Genomic DNA, 21,117 nt, shown 5'->3' on the forward strand with positions numbered 1-21,117 from the left:
ATGATTGTCGGACGGACAGACACAGCATAGAGGAACGTCAAAACAACCTTCGATGACATTAAAAGCAAGGGTGACAGCATTAAGAAAGCGACGCGAATTCCACTGTTAAATGCAGAGGAGAGAGCGAATAAGTGGAAAGAATACTTTGAAAGCCTCTATGAGGAGGAAGATTTGTCTGATGTGATAGAAGAAGAAACAGTAATCGATTTAGAAGAGATAGGGGATCCAGTACTAGAATCAGAATTTAAAAGAGCTTTGGAGGACTTAAGATCAAATAAGGCAGAAGGTATGGAACATTTCATTAGAATTTCTAAAATCACTGGGGGAAGTGGCAAAAAAACGATTATTCACGTTGGTGTGTAGAACGTATGAGTCTGGCGACATACCATCTGACTTCCGGAAAAGCATCATCCACACAGTTCCGAAGACGGGAAGAGCTGAAAAGAGCCAGAATTACTGCACAATGAACTTAACAGCTCATGCATCCAAGTTTCTTACAAGAATAACATACAAAAGATTCGAAAATTGAGGATGTATTAGATGACGATCAGTTTGACTTTTGGAAAGGTAAAGGCACGAGAGAGGCAATTCTGACGTTGCAGTTGATAACAGAAGCAAAACTAAAGAAAAATCAAGACAGTTTCATAGGATTTGTCGACCTGGAAAAAGCGTTCGACAATGTAAAATGGTGCAAGATGTTCGAAATTCTGAGAAAAATAGGTGTAAGCTGTAGGGAGAGACGGGTAATGTACAATGTGTACTAGACCCAAGAGGGAATAATAAGAGTGGGCGACCAAGAACGAAGTGCTCGGATTAAGACGGGTGTAAGACAAGGATGTAGTCTCTCGCCCCTACTGTTCAGTCTGTGCCTCGAAGAAGCAATAATGGAAATAAAAGAAAGGTTCAGGAGTGAAATTAAAATTCAGGGTGAAAGGATATCAGTGATACGATTTGCTGATGACATGGCTATCCTGAGTGAAAGAGAAGAGAATTACATGATGTGAAGAATGGAATGAACAGTCTAATGAGTACAGAATATGGGCTGAGAGTAGCATAAATGAGAACAGCGGGAAACTTAACGTCAGGGTTGATACTCACGGTGTAGCTGAAGTTAAGGGATTCTGCTACTTAGTCAGCAAAATAACCAGTGGCGGGACGGAGCAAGGAGGACATCAAAAGGACACTAGCAACGGCATAAAGGACATTCCTGGCCAAGAGCCGGCCGTCGTGGACGAGCGGTTCTAGGCGCTTCAGTCCGGAACCGCGTGACTGCTACGCTCGCAGGTTCGAATCCTGCCTCGGGCATGGATGTGTATGATGCTCTCAGGTTTAAGTAGTTCTAAGTCTAGGGGACTGACGACCTCAAAAGCTAAGTCCCATAGTGCTCAGAGCCATTTGAAACATTTTTCCTGGCCAAGAGATGTCTACTAGTCTCAAACATAGGCCTTAATTCGAGGAAGAAATTTGTGAGAACGTACGTCGGGAGTACAGCATTGTGTGATAGTGAAACATGGACTGTGGGAAAACCGGAAGAGAAGAGAATCGAAGCATTTGACACATGGTGCCACAGACGAATACAGAAAATTAGGCGGACTGATAATGAATGACGAGGCTTTGCACAGAATCGGAGAGGAAAGGATAAGGGACACTATGATAGGATATCTGTTAAGACATGAGGGAATGACTCCCATGGTACTACAGGGAGGTGTAGAAGGAAATAACTGTTGGGGAAGACAGAGACTGGAATACATCCAGCAAATACTTGAGGACGTAGGTTGCAGGTGTTACTCTCAAATGAAGAGGTTAGCTATGGTTCAAACGGCTCTGAGCACTATGGGACTTAACATCTGAGGTCATCAGTCCCCTAGAACTTAGAACTACTTAAACCTAACTAATCTAAGGACATCACACACATCCATGCCCGAGGCAGGACTCGAACCTGCGAGAGTAGCGGTCGCGCGGTTGCAGACTGTAGCGGCTAGAACCGCTCGGCCACTCCGGCCGGCAGAGGTTAGCACAGGAGAGGAATTAGTGGAGGGTCGCATCAAACCAGTCAAAGGACTAAAGACAAAAAAATATGCCAAACAGTTGCACTTCAAACAGGCATTTCGCCAACAAACAACTTGCCGCAAAAATTGTTCAAATGGCTCTGAGCACTATGGGACTTAACTTCTGAGGTCAGCAGTCCCCTAGAACTTAGAACCTAACTAACCTACGGACATCACACACATCCATGCCCGAGGTAGGATTCTAACCTGCGACTGTAGCGGTCGCGCAGTTCCAGAGGGTAGCGCCTAGAACCGCTCGGCCACTCCGGCCGGCTAACTTGCCGCAGCCCTCTCACAGTTTGCCAAGAACGGCAGGCGTGCCTGCTGTCCCCGATGCCCGCCATCCGATAATCTTGTTTGCCGGCAGTCGGCCTTACGATGAAGCTGGCAGGGTGTGAGTGCGGTCCGTGGCCTTACCCTTGACGGCGAGGCTGCCCTTGACGGTGAAGGGCACGCCGAGCAGCGGCTGCTCGTGTGCAGGCGGGGCGTCGCCGCAGGCCACCAGCTGGTCCACGTGCCGCGCCTCCTCCAGCGCCTCCTCCAGCCTGTGCTCCACCACGGCGTTCAGCATGGGCTGCACCACGCTGACGCGCTCGCCGTACGCCCGCACCACGCTCTCACTCGACACCTGCGCACCGAAAACACTTTCTGTGCACAAGGTGGCTAACGTAAAAATCATTCATAACAAGAGTCACTCCTTGCTGTTACGCCAGCCTATGATAGGCAACATTGTCACCTACAAACAAGACGTTAAAGTTTTATATATGGGATACCAGTTCGATTTTACACAGAGTACGCGAAGGAACTTGCCCCCCTTCTTGCAGCGGTGTACCGTAGGTCTCTAGAAGAGCGTAGCGTTCCAAAGGATTGGAAAAGGGCACAGGTCATCCACGTTTTCAAGAAGGGACGTCGAACAGATGTGCAGAACTATAGAACTATATCTCTAACGTCGATCAGTTGTAGAATTTTGGAACACGTATTATGTTCGAGTACAATGACTAGAAATCTACTCTGTAGGGGTCAGCATGGGTTTCGAAAAAGACGGTCGTGTGAAACCCAGCTCGCACTATTCGTCCACGAGACTCAGAGGGCCATAGACACGGGTTCCCAGGTAGATGCTGGCGGTAGCCCCATAATGGCGAGACCTGTCTTTATGTAGAATGGACTGGGTCCTCTGGTCCAAGTGGACCGAACATTAACTGGGAATGATTACGCTCGCCTCTTTGGAGAAGATTTGCAGAGATTCGTGGATTTCATGTTCCCAAACAACGACGATGACAACGCACCATGTCACCAGGTCACAATTGTTCACGACTGATTTCAAGTACATTCTGGATGATTTGGGTGAATGATTTGGCCACCCAAATCGCCCGACATGCGGCGTAATCGAGAGGTCAGTTTGTACAAAAAATCCTGCACCGGCAACACTTTCGAAATTTGGACGGCTATAGAGGCAGGATGGCTCAATATTTCTACAGGGAATTTGCAACGACTAGTGCAGTTCATGCCACATTGAGTTGCTGCACTACACTGGGGAAAAGGACGTGCGACACGATATTAGGAGGAATCCCATGACTTTTGTCCCCTCTGTGTCGTCTTGCTATCGTAAGGAACTTTCTGAGCAAGTGAACATAATGCAGTTTTCGTAAATATTTTCACGGAAGTTTATAAACCTTCGTAAATTTCATAAGTAATTAATGATAAGCCAATGTGAAATCAAGACTTTGGCACTGTTATGCTAGTAGAGGTACGTCGTGTTTACATTTATCATTTAAGGTCACTTGCTAGTGAATCTGCTTCAAAAATTCGAATTTGTTTTTCGTCTTAATATTTAGAGTTTTGTGAACAAAATGGTAGTTAAATGAATCGATTCGGACATAGGGAACATCTATAAAAACAAACAATATGTCCGCATGTGAAGTACCTTGGAGACAGAGACTCCAAAGGGTTTGCAAATATGTTGGAAAATATGCCTTGTGGAAGAACTGTAAAAATTGAAAAGTTTGAATGTGTTGGTCATGTCCAAAAGAGTATGGGCACACGTTTACGTAAGCTAATAAAGCATATGAATGAGAAAAATCTCAGTGATGGCAAACCAATTGGTGATCGATCGGGGTCGTCTTACTAAGGAAGAGGTCGACAAACTGCAGCTCTATCATAGTTTAGCCATAAGAAGGAATCGAGACAATGTTGAAGCCAGGAAGAAATCAGTATGGGCTACCTTTTTCCATAAAGATTCTACGGATGATCATCCACAGCATGCTCTCTGCGACAGTCGTGCAGATACATGGTCTGGATACAAAAAAGCAATAGCAAATGGTGGGACTTATGCACACCATCACTTCTTGCCATTTGAGGTATAGAAGCAATTAAGCCCATATACAGGGACCTAAGTGACACTAAACTATTGTCAAGGTGCTTACATGGAAAGACACAAAATGTTAATGAATGTTTCAACCATGTGATATGGGAACGCCAGCCTAAAACTGTGTTTGTCGGTTTCAGTACCATGAGATTAGGTGTATTAGATGCAGTTCTTTGCTTTAATGATGGGGCAATTAGCAGATGTGATGTTTTAGAGTTGTTGGGACTAACTCGTGGTTTCATGGTAATTGATTCCTTGAGAGTGACCGAAGGCGAAAAATGGGTTCTTGAGGCAACTAAAGAGGCCACAATAGCAAAGAGGAGCAAGAAAAGGAAGAGAGAAGATGAGCAACACACAAACTAAGAATATTATGCAACTGGAGGGTTTTAAGAACAACAGAGGTGAGTAACAGATGAAATGCACCTTTAAACTGAATTTTCCAAGAATAAAATCTTCTTACGTTTATTTTATGCAAAAAAAAAACTATTTGAGCTAGAGGTCTGAAATTTTTTGTGATATTTCAGGCTACCATTTGGATAAAAGTAGACTACAGACACCAGCTTACTATCACCAGGAGGAAAACTATGCCTTTATTAATTATAAAAAAATTACCTTAATTTTGATTGTCTAATTTATGTATTTATAGTATAAAAACTATTGACTGAAATCGTTTGATTGTAGTCTACTATTTAGATAACAATGTCATAAATGTGAGCAAAAAGTTTTAAGCATCTAAGAAAAGTAGTTGATAAGTCTATAGACTTCAAATAGGACTGGCAGGAAAAATTTTAAATTACTGACTGACATAATGTTTATATAATAAAGTTTATATCATAGCTATTCTGATTATTCTTATACCAAAATCTTCATCCTTAAAACACTTTCATTGCCCTAAAATTTCTTTGTAGTCAGAGTTTATATTATGTAGTTAGACCCTCATAAACTTTATGAAAGTTCTTATTGTTTTTCCAGCCGTTCACTAGCAAGTTGCCTTAAACACGCTGCGGCAAGATCTTGTACGAGTCTATAGTTCGGGTCTAGTACTCTTGGAGCGCTTCAGTAGATTATAATCTTTCTTGAACACTTATATGTCGTGTAAGAAGGTCATATACAAAAATTCGAAATAAAACAACAAATGAATACCAGCCTTGCTCTTTTACACACGACTCTGTACAACCAATTATTTTTAAGATCACAAACGCAAGTAATTCAAACTTTGTGCATGTCAGTGATACTATAGTTCCATTAAAATTACTTGTCAGTTGATACCTGTCATTTACCGTTAGAGAGTTGCCACATCGGCTGCCGCTCGGTTAAAAGCGGCACGCGAGCGCGGCGAGCTACTCCACAAGTGCTGAATGAAGTGCTGTTCACATAATGGGGCGCAATGTTGGAAGCGGCTGCACTTCGGCATGGCGGGAACGGGATAATCTCTACCCACAGCTGATTTTCAGTGACCAGTGCCTGAACTGCGACAGAAGGCACGTCCCGAAGCACCAAATTTACACACGTGTCGTATCCTAACGACAACCTCTTTATATACAATGTATCTGAGAAAACGGCGGCCACCAACCTGCAGCAGAACTATCAATCACGCTCTCTTTGTTCTTGGCAGCTGTTTAAAGCAGACCTCTACGTGCAAACAAAAAACAGAAAGAATTCCGTTTCAGCACTAACAGTAAACTGTAAAATTTCACTTCCATCGGTTTCCCTACTGGCTCTAGAAGCTGACGCGATACCAACTGATTAGCAGTTCTGGTTGGTACTCGCTTACGGGTTTTGGGCGATACAGCCAGATTCCAAACGAGAAAAGAATGTTAAGGAGAGAAAATAAGAGGAGGATGGTAACTGAATATGTGACGCCGAATCGCGTCCTTTGCGAAAGGATCCAGCAGAATTTGGCTGTTTTTGTGTGATACGTGCGTATTTCGTTACCATCGTATTGTGTGCGTTGCTTTTGAATAGTTATTGTTGTGTCGTTTAGTGTGGGACAGAAACAACGAAGAAGAGAAGTTGCAGGATTCCAAAATTATCTGTACGTAACACCTGCAGATTGATAGAACGCTTTATTTCTAAAAAGGACAAAAACATAACTTCTCGTTATGAGATGGCTTGATGTGCATCCTGTGCAATTACTTTTACACACTACTAGTACTACTCGCAGAACGCAGGCTAAGTACCGTCTACCTATCACTCAGTATTGATACTCTCGAAGTCTGCGACCGAACTGGCCCGACCGGCGATGGGCGGCTGGTTAAGTCAGCGTTGATAGGAGGCCCTAAACTCTGTCCTACTGGGGATCCGCTCTTTCCATTGGCGCACGGGTCAGCGCCTTCTTGATGCTGTTTCGTGGCGCTGCGCTGCGCTGCTCTGTATGCAGTCGATGCTTTAGGACTGCACAGTTACCATGATTGATGAAATGCGAAACAAAAGGGCCAGACTCATAATTCGGAACTCAACACATCGAGAAAAAATGCCAGAGAAAAAGCCTGACAATTTGTTGTGGCAATTTCGCAATGGCGGACAATTCGCGCATGACGTTGAAAGCTCTGACTGGAGAAAGCTCCATCGCGTCAACTATCAAGTAATTTTAATCAGACTTCAGCTCACTGAACACGAAAATGGTTCAAATGGCTCTGAGCACTATGGGACTTAACATCTGAGGTCATCAGTCCCCTAGAACTTAGAACTACTTAAACCTAACCAACCTAAGGACATCACATACACCCATGCCCGCGGCAGGATTCGAACCTGCGACCGTAGCAGTCGCGCGGTTCCAGACTGAAGCGCCTAGATCACTGAACACGCTGGCAGAGAAGGAAGAGATGACTTTCACAGAGTAGGCGTGTAGCACCAGGTTTCTTTTCTTCATGTTATAATAGGATAACAAGGCCGCGCTTTGCGCACAGTAGCGCTGATCCCCATCGACTATGAAGCCGGTAGCTTTTCCAGTAATGGCTGTCACTCCAACGCTGCCGCTCATCGCGCGCCGCGCACGCGAGCCCACATTCGTGTCGAGGTCGCTCAGACGTTCGGCAGTTTTTCTAGCGCCAGAATGTCGCATCAACTACCACTTTACATGTCAGTAATTGCTTCGCGTATAGCGGCACTTTGTACTCTCGTGCCCTTGTGGGTGTTTTTCCACGAACTATTTTTGTTCGGAAATCGTAAAAACAACATCGTGACCGGATCGGGAAGAACTACCTTTTTTTTTTTTAGCCGTCGTCTTTAGTCCACTGTCATGACACCGACTTACCTGCAGCTTTACACATAATGAAAGTCCGATTGTTGATTGTGTTAAAGGCTTGAGCGAAGTATACTGACGGAATAAATCGCAACACAAAGAAGCAGTTGTGCGACATAAAAGAAAGTTGGTAGCAGTGTTCATATTTCTACATCTACATCTACATCACATACTCGCAACCCACCTGACGGTGTGTGGCGGAGGGAACCTTGAGTACCTCTCGGTTCTCCCTTCTATTCCAGTCTCGTATTGTTCGTGGAAAGAAGGATTGTCGGTATGCTTCTGTGTGGGCTCTAATCTCTCTGATTTTATCCTCATGGTCTCTTCGCGAGATATACGTAGGAAGGAGCAATATACTGCATGACTCTTCGGTGAAAGTATGTTCTCGACACTTCAACAAAAGCCCGTACCTAGCTACTGAGCGTCTCTCTTGCAGAGTCTTCCACTGGAGTTTATCTGTCATCTCTGTAACGCTTTCGCGATTACTAAATGATCCTGTAACGAAGCGCGCTGCTCTCCGTTGGATCTTCTCTATCTCTTCTATCAACCCTATCTGGTTCGGACTGTCCGCAGCTCGCGGTCGTGCGGTAGCGTTCTCGCTTCCCACGCCCGGGTTCCCGGGTTCGATTCCCGGCGGGGTCAGGGATTTTCTCTGCCTCGTGATGACTGGGTGTTGTGTGATGTTCTTAGGTTAGTTAGGTTTAAGTGGTTCTAAGTTCTAGGGGACTGATGACCATAGATGTTAAGTCCCATAGTGCTGAGAGCCATTTCTTGGTACGGATCCCACACTGCTGAGCAGTATTTAAGCAGTGGGCGAGCAAGTGTACTTTAACCTACTTTCTTTGTTTTCGGATTGCATTTCCTTAGGTTTCTTCCAATGAATCTCAGTCTGGCATCTGCTTTACTGACGATCAACTTTATATGATCATTCCATTTTAAATCACTCCTAATGCGTACTCCCAGATAATTTATGGAATTAACTGCCTCCAGTTGCTGACCTGCTATTTTGTAGCTAAATGATAAGGGATCTTTCTTTCTATGTATTCGCAGCACATTACACTTGTCTACATTGAGATTCAATTGCCATTCCCTGCACCATGCGTCAATTCGCTGCAGATCCTCCTGTATTTCAGTATAATTCTCCATTGTTACAACCTCTCGATACACCACAGCATCATCTGCAAAAATCCTCAGTGAACTTCCGATGTCATCCACCAGGTCATTTATGTATATTGTGAATAACAACGGTCCTATGACACTCCCCTGCGGCACACCTGAAATCACTCTTACTTCGGAAGACTTCTCTCCATTGAGAATGACATGCTGCGTTCTGTTATCTAGGAACTCTTCAATACAATCACACAATTGGTCTGATAGTCCATATGCTCTTACTTTGTTCATTAAACGACTGTGGGGAACTGTATCGAACGCCTTGCGGAAGTCAAGAAACACGGCATCTACCTGTGAACTCGTGTCTATGGCCCTCTGAGTCTCGTGGACGAAAAGCGCGAGCTGGGTTTCACACGACCGTCTTTTTCGAAAGCGATGCTCTTTCTTACAGAGCAGATATCTAGTATCCAGAAAAGTCATTATACTCGAACATAATATTTCATGCCAGTCGCATTAGAATGCCACTAGTAGCGCCACTATGAGGCTGCAAAATAGGTTGGCTTTAAACGCCGGCTGTAACGGTCGTGAGCATTCGTTACCTTTGAGACTGGACGTGGAGAGCTGACGTTGGTCAAGAACGCCTTTAAGGGACAAAGACGCCATTATCACCACCTCACTATGTTTTAACGAAGGCGAGTAATACGGCTACAAGAAGCTGGATGTTCCTTCTGCGATACTGCAGAAAGACTCGGCAGGAATGTGCGTCACCACAGATTATTTATGGGAGCGGTAGGCACGAGAATGAGCGCTCGCAAGATGCCCGAGCTCCAGACAGACACGTGGCATTAACGAGAGGGAAGACCATACTGTTCGGTGAATGAGTCTGATGCATCGTACTGCATCTGCAGAAGCGTCTACGTCTACGTGTACGTCTACGTCTACGGGATTACTCTGGTATTCACAATAAAGTGCCTGGCAGAGGGTTCAATCAACCACCTTCTAGCTGTATCTCTACCGTTCCACTCTCGAACGGCACGCGGGAAAAACGAGCACTTAAATTTTTCTGTGCGAGCCCCCATTTCTCTTATTTTATCATGATGATCATTTCTTCCTATGTAGGTGGGTGCCAACGGAATGTTTTCGCAGTCTGAGGAGAAAACTGGTGGTTGAAATTTCATGAGAAGATCGCGTCGCAACGAAAAACGCCTTTGTTTTAATGACTGCCATTCCAATTCACGTATCATGTCTGTGACACTATCTCCCCTATTTCGCGATAATCCAAAAAGAGCTGCCCTTCTTTGTACTTTCTCGATGTCATACGTCAGTCCCACCTGATGCGGATCCCACACCGCACAGCAATACTACAGAATAGGGCGGACAAGCGTGGTGTAAGCAGTCTCTTTAGTACACCTGTTGCACCTTCTAAGATTTCTGCCAATGAATCGCAGTCTTTGGTTTGCTCTACCCACAATATTATCTATATGATCGTTCCAATTTAAGTTATTTGTAATTGTAATCCCTAAGTATTTGGTTAAATTTACAGCCTTCAGGTTTGTGTGACTTATCGCGTAATCGAAATTTAGCTGATTTTTTTTAGTACTCATGTGAATAACGTCACACTTTTCCTTATTCAGGGTCAAATGGCTCTGAGCACTATGGGACTCAACTTCTGATGTCATCAGTCCCCTAGAACTTAGAACTACTTAAACCTAACTAACCTAAGGAGATCACACACATCAATGCCCGAGGCAGGATTCGAACCTGCGCCGTAGCGGTCACGCGGTTCCAGACTGTAGCGCCTAGAACCGCTCGGCCACTCCGGCCGGCTATTCAGGGTCAATTGCCACTTTTCGCATCATACAGATATCTTATCTAAATCATTTTGTAAGTCGTTTTAATCATCTGATGACTTTACAAGACGGTAAATGACAGCATCATGTGCAAACAATCTAAGACGGCTACTCAAATTGTCTCCTATGTCGTTAACATAGATTACGAACAATAGAGGGCCTATAACACTTCGCCGGCCTGTGTGGCCGAGTGGTTCTAGGCACTTCAGTCTGGAACCGCGCGACCGCTACGGTCGCAGGTTCGAATCCTGCCTCGGGCACGGATGTGTGTGATGTCCTTGGGTTAGTTAGGTTTAAGTAGTTCTAAGTTCTAGGAGACTGATGACTCAGATCTTAAGTCCCATAGTGCTCAGAGCCATTTGAACCATACAACACTTCCTTGAGGAAAGCAGGATATTACTTCTGTTTTCCTCGATTACTTTCCGTCTATTACTACGAACTCTGACCTTTCTGACAGGAAATCACGAATCCAGTCGCACAACTGAGGCAATTTGAGCATGATTTGGCACCACAGTGGCACAACGTATTGTTACATATCGGTTACTTCAAAGACAGCTCCGAGCCAGACGCACTGTATTGTGCATTGCACTGACCCAAAACAACATTCATTTACGACAAGTGGTGTCGAGCGAAAGTTCATTGGAGCGCATGATGAAGGTCAGTTGTGTTTTCTGACGAAAGCTGGTCCTGTCTCGACGCCAGTGATGGCCATGTGTTGGTTAGAAAAAGGCCAGTTGAGGGTCTCCAACCAACCTGTCCGCGTGATAAACACACTGGACTACATCTATAGTTATCGTCTGGGGGCGATTTCGTATGGCAGCAGGAGCACTCTCGTGGTTATACGAAGTAACATTACAGCTCATTTGTACGTCTATTTGATGATTCGACGTGTTGTGCTGCCGTTCATGGACACCTTTCCAAGCGGTGTTTTCCAACAGGATAACGCTCAACTACATACCGCTCTTATAACCAAACATGCTCTACAGAGTGTCAACGTGTTGTATTGGTCTGGTCGATCACAAGGCCTGTCTGCAATCGAGCACATATGTTACGTCCTCGGACGACAGATCCGCCATTAACCGTCCCTGTATTGTATTGACTTATCAACTGTAACAGGCATGGAACTCTGTCCAACAAACTGACATCTGGCACCTGTACAACACAATGGATGCACGTTTTCATGCTTGCATTCAGCATTCCGGTGGTTAAACGGTTATTAATGTACCAGCATTTCACATTTTTAATGCGTTATCTCGCGGTTACATTAATCTGTGAACTCGCAATGTTGATCACTTAAATATGTTACCTAAACAAACGTATTCCTGAAATTTTCTTACTCTGTATTAATTACTTTTTGGTACTGCAGTTTTTTCCGTCAGTATGTTAGACACACCATATTACTTTTTCCAAAACTTGGCTGCTTTCAATGCATTTTCTGCTCTTTGGTGAAGATATCTTCTATGTAGGAGACTGGACACAGTCGGCGTTGAAACATATGACGAATTTATTGACAAGCCAGAAATATGCTGCAATTATTAGCAACAGTTGGAAAATATCGTAATCTTCAAAGAAGATTTTTATGCGTCTCCTTGCTTTAGTTGGTTAATGTCTGGCCACCTATCTTCAGATCGTGTAAGTATGAAGAAAATCAAGCAAGATATTCACCACAACCATGAAAAGCGCACTAACTGAAATGTTCAAGGAGTTGCTTGGTATTCATGTCCCAGAGACCAACGCGATTACTAACACACACCAAGTCTATCAAGTCCTAATAGCTCTAGCTTCTGCTGTCCATAGGGTAATAGCCAATGTCACATAATTGTTACACCACGCCATTATTGAAAGGTGCAGACCCAAGAACTCGAGGGTAAAATGACTCTGGAAGTAATGGCAGCATACCAGGCATCCACTTTAAAGATAGAACATTAACATTTTCCAGATAAAAATTCAGAAAAACGTATAAACACAGAGAAAAGCATAGTGGGATCACTGGCAGAGAAGTGAGTGGAATCTCATTCGTCACTTCAGCAAGGAGCAACATCACACACTTTACGAGAATCTGACAACCCAGTAAACTCCACTGAGGAGAAGACGGAAATAATGGGCAGACCATTAGCAGCCTGCTCCATGCGGAACACGGACTGTGAGATGACAGACATGCGTGGCTAAAGTGCGTAGGTATTACGCAGTTCCTAACCTAGGCTACTGATTGAATCACCCTCGGGCGTATGATACACTGTCTGCCAAAAGAGTGAAGCACCCACATGACATGGTCAGATGTCAGTGTAACTTCTTACACGTACACACCATCGGCGGGGGCGTAAATAGTTGGAGCTGCAATTCTCTGTCACTGTTGTGGATTAGTATTGTTCGTGTTTAGTGTTGTTACCAGGCCTTCTAGGCTACGTAAGGGGCGTGAACATTGTCAGATGTTGAGTGATCAGTGTGAAGGACACAGAGATGCTGCGTACCCATAGAGACAGTGTTATCACCATCCGACAAAGTTTGACAGGTGTTTCAATTTGCGTTTCAATTTGGCCGTCTCTTCGAATCGCGTAATATTCAGATTTTGTGGCATTGAGATGTGACCGTTCCCCGATGTTGCACTGTATGGGAACGTGAGAGCAGGCATACTGGACGTCAAGATTTCAGTCGACCACGTCTGTACACGACATGGGAGGATCGTCTTATTTTTCACCAAGCACGTGGTAATCCCTTCACATCTGAGCCTGCGATCTGATAACAGGTAATAGACTCTCTGCTACAACATTCTGTGTCATCTCGCATTGTTGATTGGAGACTATCAGCAGGAGGACTAGGGAATTTCCGTCTCACGTGTAGGCGCGCGGGGTAGCCGAGCGGTCTAGGCGCCTTGTCACGGTTCGCGCGGCTCTCCCCGTCGGAGGTTCGAGTCCTCTCTTGGGCATGGTTGTGTGTGTTGTCCTTAGCATAAGTTAGTGTAAGCTAGATTAAGTAGTCTGTAAGCTTAGGGACCGATGAACTCAGCAGTTTGGTCCCATAAGACCTTACCACAAATTTCCAAAATTAACACCACATCAAAATAGACTACGTGATTACGTAGGCTTTCCCGGCGTAATAAGTCTTCAAAGTCTCTTCGGGTTTGCTGCCGGATCTTAAAATCAACTTGACTCGATATTTCGGCGATCCAACTGGTCGCCATCTTCACGAAAATGCTGCTTCTGCTGATGAGTCCCGCTGAGAACTGGCGCCAGGCTGCAAATCGACGTCCTATATAGGCCACCGTTCACTACACGGCGCATGCGCCGCCCATCACGGTTGCTGCCCTCCAAGACAAGGAGGTGGCGCCACCCTTAGTGGAACACTGCTAACAACGATATATCGCACTCAGGGCCGCACCGAAGAATGTTCAATTTTGATGCGAGACAATACAAGATTCCACGTCTTGCTAAGAGGAAACCCATTGTCTCTGTTGATTAAATTATCCGGCAACCTAATTTCAAATGCCTCTTTATAGATACTGTTCCAAAAACCGAAAATGTTGGCAACTACCACAGTTTCATCAAATTTCATGCTGTGTCCCTCATTTAAGCAGTGTCCTCCTACTGCCGATTTTTCCGGCTGTTGTAGCCTCGTATGACGGCAATGTTCCACACACCTGTCATTCAATGTGCGAATCGAACGGCCAATGTAAGCTTTCCCACGTTGACATGGAATTTTGTACACACCGGGTTTCATAAGCCCCAAATCATCTTTCACAGAGCCGAGTAGTGCCCTAACCTTAGAAGGTGGACGGGACACGGTCTTAATATTAAAATTCCTTAAAATTCGTTCAATCTTAAACGATAAGCCTCCAGCATAAGGAAGAAAGGCCACCGATCTATGTTCCTCTTCATGCACCTCGAGAGATGGTCCAAACTCAATAGCCCGACGAATCTGCTTCTCGGAGTATCCATTTTCCTTACAAACAGCCATCAAATGCGCAAGTTCTTGAGTTAAGCTGTCCGCGTCGGAAATGGCATATGCTCTCCATACCAAAGTCCTAAGGACGCCACTGCGTTGTTGTGGTGGATGACAACTCTTACGATGCTGATACCAATCTGTGTGCGTCGGCTTGCGGTGAACACTGTGTCCCAAAGTACCATCTGTTTTTTATAAACCATAACGTCTAAAAATGGAAGCATCCCATCATTTTCAACCTCCATAGTAAATTTGATGCGGGGATGAAGACAGTTGAATTGGTCCAAAAATCTATTAAGAGCATCACGTCCGTGTGGCCAGACGAAAAGGTACATGTATCTTCCACATATCTCCAGAAGCACTTTGGTTGCAAAGCTGAAGTCCTCGGCGCCATATCCTCGAAGTCCTCGATAAATAAATTGGCGACTATGGGTGATAAAGGACTACCCATAGCCATTCCGTCATTCTCTTCAGAAATGTTATCATTAAATAAAAAATATATTAGCACATGAGGACAATGACGACAAAGCTTCACCAGCTCTTCATCCAGTTTTTCACTGATCAAACTAAGGGGCTCTTCCAGAGCAACTCGTGTAAAAAGGGATACCACATCAAAACTCACTAACAGATTTGAAGGACTCAACTTCAAAAATCCCAATCATCGAATAAAATCCACCGAACTGGAGATATGATGTCCACACTTGCCAACAAAAGGACTGAGAACAGATGATACTTTGCCAGGTTATAAGTGGGTGCATCCAAATTACTAACAATAGGGCGTAGAGGAACCCCTTCCTTATGCAACTTAGGCAGACCATACAACCTAGCCGGAACGGCAGCACCAGGATGAAGTTTGTTACGTAAATCTTCCGACACGAACTCTTTTTTAACAGTGAAAGTGTCTTGCGCTTGATCCTTTCTGTGGGGTCACTAGATAGTCTTCTGTACGCCGGGTCGTTGAGTAGTAAATCCATTTTTAGGACATAATCATCCCGAGTCATTACAGCCGTGGCGTTTCCCATGTTAGCTGGTAAAAATACTACTTCATCATCATTCCTAAGGGAACGAATGGCTGCTCCCTCTGCGGAAGAGATGTTATCCCGCGGTCGTCGATCCCAATGTAATGTGTGCGACACTTCTTGCCTTATTTCCTCTGCTTGATCCTCGGGTAGGCTGTTTACTGCTTGTTCTACAGAGCATATGAACTCTGTGACAGGAAATCTCTTGGAAGTGGGCGAAAAATTTAAACGTTTCTCCAACACCGCCACTGTGGGCCCCTCCAACGCTTTGTTAGAAAGATTAATCACAGTGCGCCGACGTTTATCCGCTTCTGATGCTGTAGAACGAGAAAGAAGCCGTTCAAATTTCGTAGATTGTCTGGTAACGGCGCTCAATATGATAGCGCCCATAGGAGCTGTGAGGACGGGGCGTGATTCGTGCTTGGGTAGTTCAGTTGGTAGAGCACTTTCCCGCGAAAGGCAAAAGTCCCTAGTTCGAGTCTCAACCCGGAACACAGTTTTAATCTGCCAGGAAGTTTCACAGTAGATGAAGCTTGACTCACTGAGACCAGTAACGCTTAGTTAACGTAACCTCGAGGGTGGTAATAAATGTCGGTGGTTACCTGCCCGGAGCGTATGCGAGCGGCGAGCGTGGTCGCGGGCAGCAGCAGCAGCGGGTCCTGTGGGGGCGGGAGGCGTCGACGCGGAGTCGTGAGCGCCAGCGCATGCGACCACGCCCAGACGACGGCGCGCACCGCCCATTGGACGCCCAGCACCGCCCAGAAGAGGCAGCGCAGCGCCGCGGTTCGCAGCATCCTGGCGCCTAGTTGCCTGCAGAAAGGAAGAAGATCAGGCGAATGCGTTCTCTGGATTGTATTGGATTGTTTTGGGGGAGGAGACCAGACAGCGAGGTCATCGGTCTCATCGGATTAGGGATGGACGGGGAAGGAATCAGCCGTGCCCTTTCAAGGGAACCATCCTGGAATTTGCCTGGAGCGATTTTGGGAAATCACGGAAAATCTAAATCAGGATTTTCGGACGCGGCATTGAACCGTCGTCCTCCCGAATGCGAGTACAGTGTGTTAGCCACTGCGTCACCTCGCTCGGTGCGTTCTCTGTTGGCCGTTTAAGTGGGCGGTTCGTGTAGGCACTATTGTCTGTGCGAAGGTTCTGCGGATTAGTCCTCGCTTTCGTATAAACTTCCAAACACCAAAACAAAAAATGTTTACATGTTTGAACTGAATCTGTCCCGCCTGCACAATCGAATGCTGGCTTTCCAGCGTCAGTCGCTTTACACAATTGGCGGAGAGACCGATTATTTTACACACTGAAGAGTAACAGTCTGAACTTGCCCAGTAGTCGTAATAACGAAACTGCATTGTGGTCTTACGTATGTCAATGAATTCTTCACGAGAAGGAGGAGGAGCTGGAGGGAGATACGTACTGTACAGAAAAAAAATTTCCAAATCTTATCCACACCAATTAATGCATCTGAAACTGTTTTGCCAAGATCACGTGCGTTGTGAAAAAGGGGGCAAAAGATCACTGGTAGTGGCAACAAAATCATCACGTCTTTGAAATTTTGAAAATCCACTTACAAAATTTTCTATTTCCACTCTTCATTTGTCTCATAATAATTTTATAATGATACTGAAAAGTAGAGTAGTCACAAACGTGTCCCTGTTCTTACAGACAAACGTCGCTAGCAATGTCCAGATGGTCGTAGTCCATTAATGTTTCATAAAACAGTTATGCATATGATATAAGTCAATGTCACTATATTTTTAATCTCTGTCTGTCGATGAGCTTAAGCCAGCTGTAAGTACCGGGTGATCAAAAAGTCAGCATAAATTTGAAAACTGAATAAATCAAGGAATAATATAGATAGAGAGGTACAAATTGACACACATACTTGGAATCACATGGCGTTTTATTAGAATCAAAAAAAGTTAGAAAAATGTCCGACAGAATAGCAATAATTAGCATAACAAAGTAAGACAAAGCAAAGATGATGTTCTTTGTAAGAATGACCAATATGTCCACCATCATTCCTCAACAATAGCTGTAGTCGAGGAATAAAGTTGTGAACAGCACTGTAAAGCATGTCCGGAGTTATGGTGAGGCATTGGCGTCGGATGTTGTCTTTCAGTATCCCCAGAGATGTCGGTCGATCACGATACACTTGCAACTTCAGGTAACCCCAAAGCCAATAATCGCACGGACTGAGGTCTGGGGACCTGGGAGGCCAAGCATGACGAAAGTGGCGGCTGAGCACACGATCATCACCAAACGACGCGCGCAAGAGATCTTTCACGCGTCTAGCAATATGGGGTGGAGCGCCATCCTGCATAAACATCGTACGTTCCAGCAGGTGTTTATCAGCCAGGCTGGGGATGATGCGATTCGGTAACATATCGGCGTACCTCTCACCCGTCGCGGTAGCACTTACAAAAACAGAATCACGCATTTCCTCGAAGAAAAAAGGCCCGATAACGGTAGATGCGGTAAATCCAACCCATACGGTGACTTTCTCGTCGTGCAATGGAGTTTCCACGACAGTTCTAGGATTCTCGGTAGCCCAAACTCTGCAGTTGTGGGCGTTGACAGACCCTGGGAGCGTGAAATGAGCTTCATCGGTCCACAACACGTTACCCAACCAATCGTCATCTTCCGCCATCTTTTGAAACGCCCACACCGCAAATGCCCTCGGCTTCACTAAATAGTCAGGTAACAGTTCATGATGCCGATGCATTTTGTACGGATAGCATCGGAGGGTACGCCTAAGTGCCAACCAAACAGGTGTGTGTGGAATGCCGGTGCGACGTGCGACTGCACGAGTGCTGACTTCCCCGTGCATACACGAACCCGCTAGTCTCCATTTCTTCCTGACTGTCTCAGCAGCATTACGCCTTGTGCTCGGTCGACCACTACGGGGTCTATCGTCTAAACAACCCGTGGCTTCGAACTTCGAAATCATTCTCGCCACAGCTGGATTTGTCAACGGACCTTTACCCATTCGAATCCCCTTCCTATGGCGATAGGATCGTAACGTTGAACTAGCACATTCCCTATTATGATAATACAGCTTTACTAAAAGCGCCCTTTCAGGTAACGTCAACATGCTGCGACTGCTGGCGCATCTGATTCTCTCTCTCATTACAGCTCCTTTTATACACGATTGTCATGCGCAGTCACAGACATTTTGGTGTGCAGCGCCATCTGTCGTACATTTTGTGAACTTTGTTTTTTTTTTTTGTTCTTATAAAACCCCATGTCATTCCAAGCATGTGTGTCAATTTTTACCTCTCTACCTACATTATTCCGTGGTTTATTAAGTTTTCAAATTTGTACTGACTTTTTGATCACCCAGTACATTGTGACACATTAAAATAAAACACACATAGCATGAAACTTTGTAATATGAGGGTGGTTTGAAAACTTCTCGGAACGGAATAGAAAAAAAAATACTTCATCACTTAAACTTTTTTTGTCAATTTAGTCTCTTTGTATATTAATGCATTTGGTACAACGATGTTCCAGTGCCTTGATCCCATCTCGAAAATGAGTTTCCTCCACGCCTGCAAAATAGTTAACTCCGGCTCTCAATTCTTCGTTCGAAGTGAATATTCGTCCAGCAAGAAAAATTTTCAGTTTTGGGAAGAGATGGAAGTGTGACGGAGCCATATCAGGTGAATAAGGCGGGTGTGGCAACAATTAATACCTCAGTGCGTGTAATTTTGCCATGTCGACTTTACATGTGTACGAGCGCGCATTGTCTTCATGCAAGATGATTTTCTTCCTTGCTAAACCTGGCCTTTTTGCGCGGATCTTTCGTTGCAATTTGTCTAGGAGGTTAGCACAGTAGCCATTCTCCAGTAATTGTTTGACCAGTGGGGAGATAATCTACAAACAGAATCCCCTTCGCATCCCAGAACACTGATGCCATGACCTTTCCCGCAGAAGGAATTGTCTTTGTTTTCTTTGGCAGAGAATCAGCATATTTCCACTGCTACCGAGCGAGATGGCGCAGTGGTTAGCACACTGGACTCGCATTCGGGAGGACGACGGTTCGATCCCGCGTCTGGCCATCCTGATTTAGGTTTTCCGTGATTTCCCTAAATCGCTTCGGGCAAATGCCGGGATGGTTCCTTTGAAATGGCACGGCCGATTTCCTTCCCAATCCTTCCCTAACCCGAGCTTGGGCTCCGTCTCTAATGACCTCATTGTCGACGGGACGTTAAACACTAACCACCTACCCTACCATTTCCACTGCTCTGACTGTTGTTTTGTCTTCTCTGGGGTATAGTAGTGCACGCAATTTTCATCCCTGGTCACAAACCGAAGAAAAAAAATTTTGTTCGTCTCTTCTAAAACGGGCCAAATATTGGTCCGATTTGCCCATTCTCATGCGTTTTTTATCCAACGTCAAGAGTCGCGGCACCCATCTTGCAGATAATTGTTTCATTTCTAATTCTTCGGTTAAAATGTGGTATATCCTTTCAGATGACATCTGACAAGCGTGAGCAATTTCACGCAGTTTCAATCGGCGATCCTCCATGACCATTTCGTGCACTTTTGCAATGATTTCTGGTGTAGTGATACATCTTGGCGGACTACTGCGTGGATCATCATCTAAGCTCTCCCGACCAAACTTAAACTCATTTGTCCACTTGGCAACAGTTGAATATGAAGGAGCAGTCTCCTTGTGTATTCCGGAAATCGGTATGGATGTCCTTTGTTTTCATACCTTTCTTTATGAAGTACTTAATCAATGCTCGAATTTCGATTTTTTCCATCTTCGCAAATCACTACGCGGGAACAACAACAGAGTCACGTCACCGCCACACCTCTCTTCCAAGAGCACAGACGTGGCACCTGTTTACAGGCAACAGTCCAATGAATATCACGTGAACAGCTCGTTGCGCTAGCGCTGACCTTTCGTGGTGATTCCGAGAACTTTTCAAACCATCCTCGTACTATAGAAATATTGAAACGAGTCCATGTCACTGCCTTAATAAAGAACAAACTCCATTACTGACGAGACGGGTAAAATATGGATATAACGTGGCAGTGATTTTTAAAATGGCGTGTATTTCGATGCATCCAAAATTAAGTTAGCTTTAAAATGAAAGAGTGGGCTATTTGGTAACTTAATTGTCTTTATAGATCAGAACACACGTAATGAGTACCACTGCGATGGTTGTCTCAGTCTACTATTTTGAAATGAAAGATATGTCCCTATTGAGGGAGAGGAAATTTGTTACGTAAACACGTATGCTCTAGAGACTACCTTGTTTAGATTCGCGGTATTGGATCCCCAACATAAAAGCAATTACTATCACATAAGAGGAATGCAGCCTGGATAAACTCCGATTCCCAAGAGAAATACGACGGACTTAGAAAATTTCAAGGACTGTTGCGGTGATATGATAATATCACGCTAAATCAATGGTTCTAATTACACTATCTATACACGGCGAAGTCACAAGGACATGTTTCTTTGCAAAATAAAGACTGAAATCTCAGCTACAATTCATTTAAACGTGACTGACACAACGATATG

At 44.8% G+C, this 21,117-nt stretch overlaps 1 protein-coding gene across 2 annotated transcripts in view; it reads right to left on the reverse strand.

The window, feature by feature from the left end:
- The window catches only part of LOC124794634 (fatty-acid amide hydrolase 2-A-like), a 163,494-nt gene that overhangs the window by 76,259 nt on the left and 66,118 nt on the right, over window positions 1-21,117 (reverse strand). For both annotated transcript variants that reach the window (XM_047258153.1, XM_047258145.1), the window contains exons 2-3: window positions 16,178-16,385; window positions 2,466-2,676 (exon numbers count right to left, since the gene is read on the reverse strand). In XM_047258153.1, the coding sequence (XP_047114109.1) occupies window positions 2,466-2,676; window positions 16,178-16,369 (403 nt within the window). In that variant the 5' untranslated portion in view covers window positions 16,370-16,385. The remainder of the gene's footprint in view (window positions 1-2,465; window positions 2,677-16,177; window positions 16,386-21,117) is intronic.

The sequence above is a fragment of the Schistocerca piceifrons genome, chromosome 1 (genome assembly GCF_021461385.2).
Source record: "Schistocerca piceifrons isolate TAMUIC-IGC-003096 chromosome 1, iqSchPice1.1, whole genome shotgun sequence".
In the NCBI taxonomy this organism is placed as follows: Eukaryota; Metazoa; Arthropoda; class Insecta; order Orthoptera; family Acrididae; genus Schistocerca; species Schistocerca piceifrons.